The sequence below is a fragment of the Choloepus didactylus genome, chromosome 15 (assembly GCF_015220235.1).
Source record: "Choloepus didactylus isolate mChoDid1 chromosome 15, mChoDid1.pri, whole genome shotgun sequence".
Lineage (NCBI taxonomy): Eukaryota > Metazoa > Chordata > Mammalia > Pilosa > Megalonychidae > Choloepus > Choloepus didactylus.
The window spans coordinates 33,347,613-33,363,927 of NC_051321.1; the positions used below are offsets into that span (position 1 = coordinate 33,347,613).

Here is a 16,315-nt window from a genome sequence, read left to right on the forward strand (position 1 = left end):
GAACATGGTACATCCAAACCAGCACACCCCGTTTATAAAAGCCAATCCATTTCTGGTATTTTGCATAATGACAGCATTAGCAAACTGGAACAGTGTCGTCTTTGTCTCTTGGGACATCTTTGCATTTAAAGTCTATTTTGTTTAATATTAGTATTGCTCCCCTGCATGGAATATTTTTTTTCATCCTTTCACTTTCAATCTCTTTGTGTTGGTGGGTCTAAGATTAGTTTCTTGTAAACAGCATATCGATGGATCATACTTTTTAATCCATTCTGCCAATCTGTATCTTTTAATTGGGAAGTTTAATCCATTCACATTCAATGTTATTTCTTTGAAGGCAGTTCTTGAACCAACCATCTTATCCCTTGGTTTTTAGTTGTCAGATCTATTTTTACCCCTTTCTCTCTCTTTTTTTTTTCCTTTAAGTTACCCTTACTAATACTCTTCAGTTCTGTGCCCTTCTCCAGACCTTTCTCTCCTGTCTTTTTTTCTCAGCTGGTAGACCTCCCTTTAATATTTCTTGCATAGCACGTCTCTTGTTAACGAATTCTCTCAACATTTGTTTGTGAAAATTTTAAACTCTCCCTTGATTTTGAAGGGGAGCTTTGCTTGATAAAGAATTCTTGGCAGGCAATTTTTCTCTTTCAGATCTTAAATATGCCGTCTGCCTTCTCACCTCTATGGTTCCCTGTGTGTAGTCAGTACTTGATCTTAAGTGATTTCCCTTGTATGTGGTGAATCGCTTCTCTCTTGCTGCTTTCAGGACTTTCTCCTCTTCAGCATTTGACAGTCTGATTAGTATTTGTCTCGGAGTGGGTTTATTTGGATCTAGTCTATTTGGAGTCTGTTGATCATCTTTGATTTGCATATTTATCGTTTAGAAGGGTTGGAAAGTTTTCCCCAACTATGTCTTGAAATAGTCTTTCTAGCCCTTTACTCTTCTGTTCTCCTTCTGGGACACCAATGATTGTTATATTTGTGTGCTTCATGTTGTCCATATAAATTTGAAGATCAGTTTTTCTGTTTCTGCAGAAAAGGCTGTTGGGATTTTAATAGGGATTGTACTGAATTTGCACTGAATTGCTTTGGGTATTACTGACATATTAAAAGTGCTAACACTTCCAGTCCATGAACATTGGATGTCTTACCATTTATTTAGGTCTTCTTTAATTTCTTTCACCAGGATTTTGTAGTATACAAAGACTTTTATGTGCTTTAATTTATTCCTAGATATTTTATTCTTTTAGATGGTATTGTACATAAATTGTTTTCTTAATTTCCTTTTTAGATTGTGTATAGGAACACGGTTTTTTCGTGTAGTGATCTTGTACCCTGCCACTTTGCTGAATTCATTTATCAACTCTTATAGTTTCCTCGTGGATTTTTTCCTGTGGGTTTTCTATGTATAAGATCATGTCATTTACAAATAGAGTTACCTTTACCTCTTTCTTTTCAATTTGGATAACTTTATTTATTTATTATTTTTTGCCTAATTGCTCTGGCAAAAACTTCTAGTACAAAATAGAATAGCATTGATGAAAGTGGGTATTCTTGTCTCATTCCTGATCTTAGGGGAAAGCCTTAAGTCTTTCAGCAATGAATATAATTTTAACTGTGAGTTTTTCATAAATGGCCTTTATCATGTTGAAAAATTTCCCTTCATTTTTACTCTTCTGTTTTATAATAGGGTGCTGGATTTTGTCAAGCTTTTTCTGCATCTTTTGAGATAATCATGTTTTATTTTCATACATTTCTATATATGTAGTGTATTACATTGACTGCTTTTTATATGTTGAACCACACTTGCGTACCTGTGATGAGTCCCACTTGGTGATGGTATATAATCTTTTTAATGCTGTTGGAGTCAGTTTGCTAGTATTTTGCCATGGATTTTTGCATCTATATTCACGAGGAATATTTATCTGTAATTTTGTTTTCTTGTGATGCCTTTACCAGGCTTTGGTATCAGAGTAACGCTGGCTTAATAGAATGAATTAGCAAGTGTCACCCCCTCTTGAATTCTTTGGAAGAGTTTGAGAAGGATTGGTATTCTTCTTTAAATGTTTGGTAGAATTCACTAGTGAAGCCATCTAGTCCTGGACTTGATTCAGTCTCTGTACTTGTTGTAGTTTGTTGATGTATATAGCCACCCCCTTTCTCTTGATTACTATATGCAGTAAATATTTTTTCCATCCTTTCACGCTCAACCTATGTAGGTCTCAGATAGGTCTCTTGTAAAGAGCATATAGTTGGGTCAATTTTTGTTTGTTTCAGATTTTATTGAGATATGTTCATTCATCATATATTCCATACAAATTATACAATCAGTATCTCACAGTGTCATCTCTTAGATGTGCAGTCATCATCATACTCACTTTTAGACCATTTATTACTCCATAAAGAAAATTATCAGATAGACACACAAAAAAAAGAAAACCCCAAGCACCCCATATCCCTTATCTCCCCGTTTTTGACCTCTAGTATTGGTGTGGTACACCAGTTATTGTTGATGAAAGAATTTTAAGTTATTACTGTGAACTATACTCCATAGCTTGGAATAGGTATTTCCCCCCCACACACTCATACCACTACTTATTTAACTTTGTAGTGTTAATTGGTGACTTACATGCCTCCAGACAACCCCTTTCAACCAAATTCACCTACAATACAGCACTATTCTTTATATTCCCAGTAATGTGCTACACTCACCTCTATCCATTTCCAAACATTTAAGTTCAAACTTGTTAAAAATTCTGTACATAATGAGGCAACTGCTCCCCATTCTGTAGCTACTGGCAATCTCTAGGTAACCTATATTCTATATTTTATGACAATGAGTTTACATATTCTAGTTGGTTCATATTAGTGAAATCATACAATATCTGTCCTTTTTTGTCTGACTTATTACACTCAATATTATGTCCTCAAGGTTCATCCATATTGTCACATGCTTCAGGACCTCATTCCTTCTTACTGCTGAATAGTATTCCATCATACATGTATACCACATTTTGTTTATTTGTTCATTAGTTGATTGTTTCCATCTTTTGGCAATTGTGAATAATGCCACTATGAACATAGGTGAACAAACATCTGTTCATGTCCCTGCTTTCAGAACTTCTGGGTGTATACTGAGTAGTAGAATTGCTGGATAATAGGGCAACTCAATATTTAGTTTTCTGAGGAACTGCCAAACTGTGTTCCATGACAGCTGTACTATTTTACATTCCCACCAGCAGTGAGAAAGTGTTCCTATATCTCCACATCCTCTCCAACACTTGTAGTTTCCTGTTTAAAAGCGAACATTCTTATAGGTGTGAGATACCTCATTGTGGTTTTGATTTGCATTTTCTGAATAGCCAATGAAGATGAACATCTTTTCATGTGCTTTTTAGCCATTTGTATTTCCTCTTTGGAGAAATGTCTATTCATATCTTTTGCCCATTTTATGATTGAGTTTGTCCTTTTATTGTTGAATTGTAGGATTTCTTTAAAAATGGGTCATATTTTCTTATCCATTCTGCCCATCTCTTCCTTTTGGTTAGAGAGTTTAATCCATTTATATTTAGGGACATTATTGATAAGGCAAGATTTATTTCTGCCATTTTACTAATTGTTTTTTTTTGTAAGACATACCTTTTATGCCTCTCCTTTCCTCCATTACTGTCTTCCGTTTTGTTTAGATGATCTTTTATAACAAGCCATTTTGAATCACTTATCTAAAAAATCGACAACAAAAGGATTTTTTATTTATGGTTATCATGGGGGTTACATTTAGCTTACTGAATCTATTACAGTTTACTTTGTGTTGATTCCAACTTGAGTTCAGTAACCTATACATATACAGTACCTATATCCCTCCATTCCTCCCTTTTGTGTTCATGTCACAGATTACATCTATGCATTTGTGTGCCCAGTAACAAAGAAGAAAGAAAAAAGGAGAGGCAGTAGAAGGGGGGAAATACTGACAGACAAAACACCCACCAAAAAACAACAACAAAAAATAGACACCATACACACAAGGAAAGAAATAATAAACTACATTGCCTCTCCAAGTCTCTTTTGTGCCAGTGGGAAGCCAGAAGCTGTTACTCGAGGCTAAAACCTAGGCCGGTTGGTATTCCTACTCATCTCTCAGGGCTCTGCCAGACCCAAAAATATAAAACAGAAAGAAAATAAACCAGCCAAACAAACAAAAAATATAGAGCACTCACTCGCTATGTCCCTGCAGATCCTGATTTAAGGCCAGAAAATGCTGCTTCTGAGAGAAACAAAGGCTAGCCGCTGAGCTAGGCCCTCAGGCATCCCCCAGACTAAACAACACAAGAAACAGAAAGAAGAAACCCAACCAACAAAAAAGTGCACTGGGTCTTTAAGTCCTGGTAGATGCTGGGATGAGGCCCGAAGCTGCTGCTGCAGGGAGGGCTGAAACCATGGCCAGTCTGTGCTGAGCTCTCAGGAAAATGCCAGACCAGGAAATGCCCACACAGAGATGGGGGGTGGGGTGAGCAAAAAACAAAAAAACAGCACTAATTCTTTGCATCCAGGTGGGTGTTGGTGGGAGGCTGGAAGCACTGCTGCCCAGAAGGCCAAAGCTGAAGCCAGCTCCACGCTGGTCCCTCAGGGATTTCCCAGACTTACCTCGACTTTCAACGTCAGCTTTTAGAGGAGGAAGTTTCCTCTGCTAGCCCTGGCCCTAGTCAGCCACTTCCAAGAATCCAGGTCTGGTTGCAGCACCACTACCACTGTGCTGAGCCACAGGGCTGGTTACCGGTTCATGCTTTCACTTACAAAAGCTAAACTCTTCAGATGAAGCAGCCTCTTGCTTCTTCTGGTCTTCCTGTAGTTGTTGTAAATGTCCTTTCTGGTTCCAGGGTTACCACCTAGTTAATTCTAATCATATAATTTTTTATATGTTAGTTATTACAACTCCATACTGTGCTGTTTCTACCACCCAAAACTCATCTAAAACTGTCCACATCTCCATCTTTACTGCTTCCTCCTTAGACTAAGCCATCATCACTTGCCTGGATTTCTACAGTAGCCTCCTATCTTGTTTCACCACTTTCATTTTACATTTAGCCATTTCATTTTCTGCCCAGCAGCACGAGGAATTTTTTATTTATATTTGTTTATTTTTATAAGAATAAGCCAGGCATAAAAAGGGAAATATTATATGCTACCACTAATGTGAACTTTGAAAAATGTAAAACAAATGGTTTATAACATAGAATGTAGGGGAACTAGTGATAGCAATTAAGGAAGGGGGAACGATAATCCAATAAGAACAGATAAAGCTATCATGGGTAAATTTAACGTTCTGGGAATGCCCAGGAATGACTATGGTCTGTTAATTTCTAATGGGTATAGTAGGAACAAGTTCACAGAAATGTTGCTATATTAGGTTACTTTCTTGGGGTAGAGTAGGAACATGTTGGAAGTAAAGTAGTTATCCTAGGTTAGTTGTCTTTTTCTTACTCCCTTGTTATGGTCTCTTTGAAATGTCCTTTTATTGTATGTTTTTTTAATTTTTTTTAATTTTTTATACAGTTGATTTAAAGCAAAAAAAAAAAGTTTAAAAAAAAAAAAAAGGAAAAAAATATGCAGAGCCCCCCTTGAGCAGCTGGTGGAGAATGCAGGGGTATTTGCCTGCCCCACCGCCATGGTTGCTGATGTGCTCACAGACATAGGGGACTGGTGGTTTGATGGGTTGAGCCCTCTACCATAGGATTTGCCCTTGGGAAGACTGTTGCTGCAAAGGAGAGGCTAGGCCTCCCTATAATTGTGCCTAAGAGCCTCCTCCTGAATGCCTCTTTGTTGCTCAGATGTGGCCTTCTCTCTCTAGCTAAGCCAACTTGGCAGGTGAAATCAGTGCCCTCCCCCCCATGTGGGATCTGACACCCAGGGGAGTGAATTTCCCTGGCAACGTGGAGTATGTCTCCTGGAGAGGAATCTAGACCTGACATCCTGAGATGGAGAACATCTTCTTGACCAAAAGGGGGAAATGAAAGGAAATGAAATAAGCTTCAGTTGGCAGAGAGATTCCAAAATGAGCCGACAGGTCACTCTGGTGGACACTCTTACGCACAATATAGACAACCCTTTTTAGGTTCTAATGAATTGGGGTAGCTGGCGGTAGATACCTGCAACTTTCAAACTACAACCCAGAACCCATGAATCTTGAAGACAATTGTATAAAAATGTAGCTTATGAGGGGTGACAGTGGAATTGGGAAAGCCATAAGGAGCACACTCCCCTTTGTCTAGTTTATGGATGGATGAGTAGAAAAATGGGGGAAGGAAACAAACAAACAAACAGACAAAGGCACCCAGTGTTCTTTTTTACTTTAATTGCTCTTTTTCACTTTATTATTATTGTTATTTTTGTGTGTGTGGTAATGAAGGTGTCAGGGATTGATTTTGGTGATGAATATACAACTATGTAATGGTACTGTGAACAATAGAATGTACTATTTGTTTTTGTATGACTGCATGGTATGTGAATATATCTCAATAAAATGAATATTAAAAAAAAAACAAATAGATGAACAACTTCAGGAAGAACTCTCCCAAAGGTTTAATGAAATAATAAAAAAAGGGAACATAATGCCATCAGAGTTGTGCAACAACTTTTTAAGGGGGCATGTGGACCAACCAGCCAGAATTCTTGCAAGGATTTAGGGATTTGGGGATTGGAAGCTCTAATAATTAAGACTGTACTTATTATCTGAAGCCTATGCATAAGTATTGGAATGGAGATTACTTTGAAACAGGAAGAATTGGATAGTAAAATCCTTTAAGGGCCAAGGTTGCATTTTATGGAGGGCTTTATGTATAATTTTGCTGTTCAAAAATGGAAACACAGGTTTGAGATCAGTGAACAGGCAATCTTATAGTCACTTGTAATAAAACAGCTTTTGTTGAAAGAGTGTGAGCCATCATAGGAAAGACAATTAGGCACTTAAAAAAAAAAAAAGAAATTATTGAATGAAAAAATGCAGCTTTCTAATATATTTTTAAACTGGTAAGGCAAGATTTCCATTGTTTTGGTTGCTTTTATTTTGTTATAAAATAATTTTATAATAATTGGAATGTGTTTTTAGAACTAAAATTCTAATTTTTTACTTCCTTTTTTACACTTTACCATACGATTGTAATAATTTAACCTTGTATTCAATTTTAAAATCTTGTAAGATATATCATCTTTTTTTTAAAAAAAAATGGCCTTTGATATTTCTGCCAGCTTATTCCAGATGAGTTTTCATTATTGGTAATTTTCAAGCTACTTTAGGTACGTAAATTAACATATAAGTTTTAAAATTAGGAATATAGTTTATGGTTTTAATTATATTATCCTTTTTGTTTGTTTTAGAATTCTGATGTGGGGGAGAAACTCATCTCAAGTTAAATTAATACTCATGTATTGAAGAGTTTTAATGCTGTTGAATATTCAGTTTTGTTTTTTTTTTAGCATTGTAAAATGCAGTTGATTCTTTACCTACAGCTTTGCTGAATTCACCATACTAGTAATTTTTTTATTAATTTCCTGAGATTTTTGAGTTATATAATTATGCCAACAGAGCAATCTTGATCTCTCCCCTCCACAAACTAATAGTTTCCTGGTCCCCAGATCATCCTATTTTAAATCTTCACATAACACTCATAACTATCTGAAATTTTCTCATTTATTTACTTTGTGGTGTTATTTATTGTCTGTTTCTTCCCTTTAGAATTTTAAGTTGCATGACAGCAATCTTGCCTTGATGTTCACTGCTAGATCCACTGTGTCTAGAATAAGCAGCACCTGTCACAGTAGCACCTGATAAATATTTGTTGCTGTATGAACATCCTCTATAACAATCAGTATTTTAGTTTTTCCCTTCTCTATATTTATACCCCATTTTTCTTCTTGAACAGCTACTGTAGTAAATTAGAGTGGTGAAAATGGGCATCCTTGATATTTTTTGCTGTGTTAAGTGAGTGACTGTATTCTATTCTGACTTTTGGTTCAATATATGACTGTAATTTAGGGGCAGTTTCAACTGGTACATTCATTTCATCTAGCCTTTTTTTCCCTTTTTCCATATATATTTACTATATGTACATGTACTTCTTATATATGTATATGTATATATTTTTGGCTATTGGGTATGTTGCCATTTTCTTTCTTAAATCTCTTATGATGCAGCTTCCCAAGATTGCCGGTTTGAGTGTATTGTGTCCCCCAAATGCCATTATCTTTGTGGTCTTGTGTGGGGCAGAAGTTTTGGTGTTGGTTAGATTTGCTTGGAGTGTGCCCCACCCAGCTGTGGGAAATAATTTTGATGAGATGTTCCCATGGAGGCTTGGCCCCACCCATTCGGGGTGGGCCTTGATCGGTGGAGCTATATAAATGAGCTGACTCAAAGAGGAAAGAGAGTGCAGCTGGGAGTGATGTTTGAAGAGGAGCAAGCTTGCTAGAGAGGAACGTCCTGGGAGAAAGCCGTTTTGAGGCCGGAGCTTTGGAGCAGATGCCAGCTGCCTTAAGACTGTAACTGTGTAGCGAAATAAATCCCCGTTTTATAAAAGCCAATCCATCTCTGGTGTTTTGCATTCTGCAGCATTAGCAAACTAGGACAGATTTTGGTACCAGAGAAGTGGGGTGCTTTTGCTGCTGAGTTTGCAAATACCAAACATGTTGGAACAGCTTTTCAAATGGATAAGGGGAAGATTCTGGAATAATTGTGAGGAGCTTGATAGAAAAGGCCAAAACTGCTTTAAAGAGACTGTTTGTGGAAATATGGACTCTAAAGATACTTCTGATGAGGACTTGAGCAGAAATGATGAATGTGTTGTTGTAAACTGGAAGAAAGGTGATCCTTGTTTTAAAGTGGCACAGAATTTGGCAAAATTGAGTCCTGGTGTCAGATGGAAGGAAGAATCTGGAAGCAACAACCTGGAATACTTAGCTGAGGAGATCTCCAGACTACGTGTGGAGGACATATCCTGGCTTCTCCTTGCAGCTTATAGTAAAATGCGAGCAGAGAGAGATAAACTTAGAACTGAACTCTTGGGTTCAAAGAAACCAGAAGCTGATGGCTTGGAAAATTACAGGCTTCCAGGGGGTGGAATCCCAGAAGCTACAGCCCAACGTGAGGATGGAACCAAACATGGAACCCAGCCGCTATTTCAGTACAAGCCAAGATTGGAAAAGGAGTTAAGCAGAAAGGATTTGTGGAAAGTCCTATTGTCTGATGGCTTTGACCCCTGCGTGCTTCATGCGAAGCCAACAGAATTTTTGCGAGATCTTTATAGACGGAGCCATTGCCGGTCTGGACTGGAGGAGACAGACAAGGAAAAAATTAAAGGAAAAATCTCTTCAAAGACAGAGCCATGGAGGTTGAGGTCTGGAGTCAAGAGGTTTAGGGCTGGGAGAGCAGAGCAGCCCACATGCATGGAAAGGGTGAGTTTGCCCTGGAGGTCGAGGGCGGGCTTTCCGCCTCGATGCTCTGGAAGAGTTTTGCCACCTCAGGTCCCAAAGAGGGTGGAGCACATTTCCAGGGAATTGGGGAGAGCCTGGCTGCCACCACACTGTTCTGAAGGGGTTGAGCGTGTGACCTGGAGATGGAAGGGAATCCGGGAGCTGCCCCGATGTTTGAGGAGGGTGGGGCCGAGAAGGTGGTCTCCTCAATGTGTGGAAATGTTGGAGCACTCACCCAAGCGTTTGGAGAGGAACAGGCTGCAGAAAAGGCCCTTGGGAAGGGTTAGGCTCCCACTCTCTCAAGCCCCAAGGATGCAACATTGTTCTGTAAATGACTCTCGGACTTTGAAATCTAATGGACTTTGTCCTGTGGGTTTTAGGAACTGTTTTGCTCCTGTTAACCCTGTTTTCCTTACTGTTTCTCCTTATGGCAATGGAAATGTTTATCCTATGAATGTCTCTCCTTTGTATATTGGAAGCACATAACTTGTTCTAGGTTCACAGATCCACAGCTAGAGGGGAATTATGCCTTAGAACTGACCAAGCCTAAACTTATTTTGATGGGATTTTGTACTTAACTTTTGTTACTGAAATGATTTAAGTTTTTGTGATAAATGAATGTATTTTGTATTTGGAAAGATAATGCCATTTTGGGTTCCAGGGGGTGGAATGTGCCGGTTTGAGTGTATTGTGTCCCCCAAATGCCATTATCTTTGTGGTCTTGTGTGGGGCAGAAGTTTTGGTGTTGGTTAGATTTGCTTGGAGTGTGCCCCACCCAGCTGTGGGAAATAATTTTGATGAGATGTTCCCATGGAGGCTTGGCCCCACCCATTCGGGGTGGGCCTTGATCGGTGGAGCTATATAAATGAGCTGACTCAAAGAGGAAAGAGAGTGCAGCTGGGAGTGATGTTTGAAGAGGAGCAAGCTTGCTAGAGAGGAACGTCCTGGGAGAAAGCCGTTTTGAGGCCGGAGCTTTGGAGCAGATGCCAGCTGCCTTCCTAGCTAACAGAGGTTTTCTGGAGGCCATTGGCCATCCTCCGGTGAGGGTACCCGATTGCTGATGTGTTGCCTTGGACGCTTTGTGGCCTTAAGACTGTAACTGTGTAGCGAAATAAATCCCCGTTTTATAAAAGCCAATCCATCTCTGGTGTTTTGCATTCTGCAGCATTAGCAAACTAGGACAGGTATGTTGCCATTTTCTTTCTTAAATCTCTTATGATGCAGCTTACTCATATAATCTGTTATAGCAAGTGTTTATGTTTTCACATATTTGAAAATTTTGAGGTTTCCCAAGATTGGCAAGTATGTGGAATGTCCTTTATTCTTATACAGCAAAGTAGTCTCTCCAAAAGACAGCCTTATTTTATGTTTTTTTTTTTTTAAGGTTATAAAGATATATGGCCAATGTCTTAATTAAATGCAATATGACAGTGCTTCCCTCTGAACCTTATTAGTCTGTATTGGAATTCATCTGAATTTCTGGTAGTCTCATAGTGAAATCTGGCATTTCTCACAGAGGCTGGTCCTGAATTTTTCATTGTCTGCTCAATCTCTGCTTAGTTGTTCCTTGTGGCCTCACATGCCTCACCTTCACTGTTTAATGGGTTCTCTTCCCACAGCCTCAGCCTCTTATATTCCACTCTAATCCTTATATTTAGTTATGATGGTCTTCAAAATTACAGATTTGACTTCCCTTTCATGGAGAGCTTAAAGACTTTGTTCCTTAAAAGTTTAGACAGTTTCAGAGGGAAATTAAAACTTTCTTCAGGGTCACTAAAATTTTATGTGTGTGTTTGCATTGGAGGTGGGACTAAAAGGTGCTTAGTAAAATCAAATGCTTAGATCAAGTCCTTGATGTAGAAAAGTCACGCTTCAAAAAACAGCACTTTCCAAGTAGATTATAATCTTAATTATATAAAAGTATACTTCAGTTATGGGACAAAAAAACAGTGTCTAGTGAGCGGTGTCTACAAAGACAGACTTTGTTCTAAGTGAGATTTGTTGGAAGAAAGAATGTAGTGTGTTGTTATTTGTTTTCCTTCAGTCATTGGGATATTTAGCCAGTACTGAGTGACTGTAGGTTTAGGAAATGGTAAATGCACTTACTATCCATTGTTATTAAATAGCATATACTTACCTGAGTTATGTTGTTTGCTTTTAACTGACAGTTTCCACCTTTGCAATTTCAATCTTGGAACTTTGCCTCCCTTCTGCTTCTTTGGTTTGCAAGTTTGAAAAGGAAGGCAAGAGTATCTTGCTTTGTGAAACATCTTTTAGGAGAGAACTTTTTCCTTAAGAGAGTTTATTTCTTTGGTGAGAAGAGTGGTTTTTCCTCTAGTCAGGCAGTTTTTTAAGGAAAAAAAAAAAGGCAGCTTATCTTTGATTCTTGTTATGATGACATGAAAAGTAGATTTTTTCTAGTGGGATCCCCACACTTAATTAGTAAGCAGTTATGTCAGAGTTGTTTTAGCAGCAACATTTGAGGAGCTCTTTCTTCTGCAGAAGATTTAGTTTGACAATTTATTTTTTCAAATACACTTTGGCTTTTTCACTTTTATTTTTTAGGCTGTGCGTGTCACAAAACCTAAAATCCCAGAAGCCATAAGAAGAAATTTTGAGTTAATGTGAGTAATATGCATGGGATCCCAATATTTTTACTTAGGGCTATAAATACTAATGCACCAGTCTAGAGGAGACTTTGTATGAAATACTATACTTTGGGGTGGGTTATATGTCTGTCTTCCATACTTTTATTCTAGTAATTTTTCCTATTCTCATGTCTTAATTCCCCCTTGACTCTTACTAATTTTCTCTTTATGTATGGACATTTCAAGAGCAGTTTAGTGGCTAAGGATGCAGTTTACTGTACGAGCTATTCCTGGAAGCCTAAGGAGCTATAATTTGGTATGAATAGTACTTTGACTTAAATATTAATAGAGGAGGGAAGGAGTCCTAGCTGTTAAGGTTGAACAAAGTACCTATATTTTGTTATTGTATTTTAATAGTAAGTATAGACACATTGTTGGTATAAAGTATGGTTTCATTAGACCAGGATTTTTGTGATTTGTCTCTGGGGACGCTTTGCCTGAGTTGACTCCTGGTAGTCTTCTCTATTATGTGTCCAGGGCTGGCTGGGAATTAGTAGTTATTTTTTTTTTTTTTTTAATGAAATTAGTTTCTAAGTATTTTAGAGGGTCCTTTTTAGAGGGATACTTATTGGGGTTGAAATGGCAATATTAATCTGTCGTGACAGGTACTGATAAGGAGAAACAAAAGTTTTTAGGAAACTTGGCTGATACATTAACAAGAAGAAAAGTATGAGATACTGGAAAAATAACTTTGTAAAAGTCAAGAATAAAAAAGGTATATAGGTAGCAGGGGCCTAAGGCGTAGTAATAATATACTTTATTGGGTGATATACTTCTGCATTCTTTTTGCTCCTGGGTCTATTATCTTATATAATGTGGAGGGTTCCCCCTCACACATACTTTATCATTTTAGAATAGGAACTCTTCTTTTAAAACTATGAAGCATAAAGTACCAGTCTGGGTATATCAGGGTCTGATCCATTTACTGGAAAAACATATATTTATTTAAGATGTAGGACATCTTAAGCTTTAAATGTGATAGTTTCCAGTAATAGAAATATGAATACTGCGTATTCTTGGCCATCAAATGATTCTTTTATCCAGAATGGCATTTCATGTCTTTATCAATGTTGGTGGGGAGAATGGTGGTGGTGGAGGGGGAGTATTGGGGTTACTTTTCAGAGAATTCTGGATTTTTCCTAATTTTGTAGACTATTGGAATTCCAGAATTAAAAGCCACCTTGGGATCATCCCATCTAACCTCCCCCCTAATAGTAATCTTTTTTTAAATGCCATTTCTGCCATGTGGCTATTCAGTTTCCACTTGCTCATGCTTAGTGATAGGCCAGTCATTTCTATTATTAGAAAGCTCAAGTTCTTAGAGAATTTTTCCTGACATTGAGTTCAAGTTTACCACCTAATAACTGCCATCTAGTTACATCTTCTGTCCAACAAGCGGAGCCACTTGCAAAAGGATGTCCACCTGAGGAGGGCAGGTCTGAAATCCAGTTCCATCATGCTTGCCAATCCATGCACCCAAGGGACTGTATCTGCCCAGAGGGTGATGCCTTTTCTGACAGGCCCAGTGGTGCTCAGTGGACTTAGCAAGAAACCTAGCAACACAGGAAGCATTTATATACTCCCTTCCAGATTGCAGGCCTTACATAATACAGTTAGAGGGGAAAATTGGATTAACATTCAAATGTACTAAATTTTATTCCTGGCCCTGGGTGACTTTGGACAAATCCTTCAACCTTTCAACCTCAGATTCATTATAAGTAAAATAGATACCTGTCTTGCCTACATTACTGGGTCAGAAAGTTCTTGGTGAAGAACAGTTCTTCTGACTCACTGTCAGGTCAGAATTATTGCCTATGACTACACAGAAGAGAATCATTCCTAATTTTTTTAATGTTTTGCTTCACAGGGAGGCTGAGAAGACAAAACTTCTTATAGCTGCACAGAAACAAAAGGTTGTGGAAAAAGAAGCTGAGACAGAGAGGAAAAAGGCTGTTATAGGTACTTGGATTTCTTTCTGAAATGGCATTTCTAGGAACATGTGTTGAGTTTGTCCTGTTCTTTCTCAGTCTCATGTTAGATACTGAAGGGACTCATATAAGATTGGATCTTACTTAGTGGAGAATTCTGAAAATCTTTTGTACATTTAGATGTCCTAAAACCTTAATACTTAATGAAGTGCTTTGGATCTCCACCATGTTGCTGACTGCCACCATGGTCTTTTTTTTAAGGACAGGGTGAGTGGATAGGGTTAACAAGCGTCTTTAGTCTGTAGAGTAGGGTTTAGTTTATATAGAAGAGGGAAGTTTGGGGCCTAAGCTCAGCATCCTAGTATCCATCCTTGTTGTTGACATTCCCCTAGTTGTGTCTGGATAAATAGATTGCTTACAGTTCATTTTTTAATTACACTGACTTCCCTAACACTTCTTGATAATTAGACTGCCATCTTAGGCCCTCAGTTTTTTCTTGGGATGCTGAAAGTTTAAGGATTTTATTATTAAATATTTCAAATATACAGGAATGTACAGAGAAGGCAGGCTTAACATTTTGGCATATTTCCTTCGGGTCATTTACTTTGAAAGAAAAAAATAATTTGAAGCCTTCTTTGTACTCTTCCCTGGCCTTATTCCTTAACGTCTCTTCTGAGAGTAGCTTCTATTCTGAAGTTGATGTATATTGTTTCTTTGTTTTTATACTTTTACTCTAAGTATGTAACCATGACAACTTATAGAATTGTTTTAACTATTTTAAACTGTTAAGAATGTTACCAAACTATTACCTTTTATAACTTGTATTTTTTACTAACATTGTTTTAAGTTTTGTTCATGTTGATACTTGTAGATCTAGTTCGTTTTCAGCTGCTGTTAAAATGAATGAACCACCTTCATTCTGATGGAATACTGATGAAAAGTTAGGTAGTTTCTAGTTTTTCCTTATTTACAAACAGTCTCACAGTAACATCCTTATCCATGTCTCCTTGTGCACGTGTGCAGAAGTTTCTTTAGAGTAAATAGTGCCACTCGACTGTGGTGTGGGTCACCATCTTTTTGTTTCTGATTCGCAATGAGATGAATACAGAAACTGAGAAGGAGTGTTTAGAAGTTCTTGAAGCATTTTAACATAGTAATTTTAAGTCTGCTGAATTTAAAAATTAAAAATTGGGGCTTTTACTCTTTTGTGTGTTTTTGCTTTTTAATTTCTTTTTTAATAATTTTTTATTATAGTTTATGAAATATTGGTTCCTAACACAGATAGAAATACAAAAAGAAAAAAGTAATCCTTTCCCACAGGTAGGTTGAGAAGCACTGCTTTAGAATTTATATGTAGAAGTAGAATTGCTGGGTCATAGGATGTGTACTTACTCAAATTGTTCTCCAGGATGATTCTACTGTTTGGCTCTCTGTTCAGCAATATTTGAATTCCAATTTCTGAGTTGCTGTATTTGAGTTCTCATTTCTGCATATCCTCCTAAACCCTGGGAGTCACCAGTCTTTTAAATTATGCTAATTTAATAGTGAACATGGTATCTCATAATTTCAATTTGGGTTGCCCTGATTGCTAGTAAAGTTGAATATTGTTTATTGGCTGTGCAGGTTTCATTTTTGTGTGTGTGAACTTCCTATTAAAATCCTTAGCCCATAATTTGTTTGCATTTTTGAATTGATTTGTAGGAGATCCTTATATCTTCTGGATACTAATCCTTTCTCAGATTTGTGCGTTGCAAATTTCTTCTGCCAATTTTACAGCTTGTTTTTGAACTTTAGAACATATTTGACATGCATATATATTTAATTTTGATGTAATCAACCTCATGAATCCTTTCCTTTGTGGTCTGTGCTTTTCCTATCTTGTTTAGAATTCTTTCTTTACCCCAAAATTATTATATTATAAAAGTTTTGCTTTTTATACTTAGGTACTTAATCCTTCTGAAATTAATTTTTGATATTTAGTAAGATATAGAGATTCGGTTTTATTTTTTCCCAATGGCAAGTAAATTTTCCTAGACTAGTAAATAGTTTCACTATTTCCTGTACTTATGCCACATCTCTCATATACCAAAATCTTATATATATAATTTGTTAATTTGTTCTTTTGCTAGGGTCTCTGTTTTTTTTTTTTTTTGGTCTATCCTTCCCCAATACTGTTTTGTTTTAATTACTGTTGCTTTTAATTACTTATTTTAATTAAGTCTTGCTACCTGAGTGTGTCCTTAACTAATCCTTGTTAACTGTTCCTAAAATTGACTATTT

At 37.3% G+C, this 16,315-nt stretch overlaps 1 protein-coding gene across 2 annotated transcripts in view; it reads left to right on the forward strand.

The window, feature by feature from the left end:
• The window catches only part of ERLIN1 (ER lipid raft associated 1), a 50,226-nt gene that overhangs the window by 25,150 nt on the left and 8,761 nt on the right, over positions 1 to 16,315 (forward strand). For both annotated transcript variants that reach the window (XM_037805035.1, XM_037805036.1), the window contains 2 exons: positions 12,025 to 12,083; positions 13,975 to 14,066. In XM_037805035.1, the coding sequence (XP_037660963.1) occupies positions 12,025 to 12,083; positions 13,975 to 14,066 (151 nt within the window). The remainder of the gene's footprint in view (positions 1 to 12,024; positions 12,084 to 13,974; positions 14,067 to 16,315) is intronic.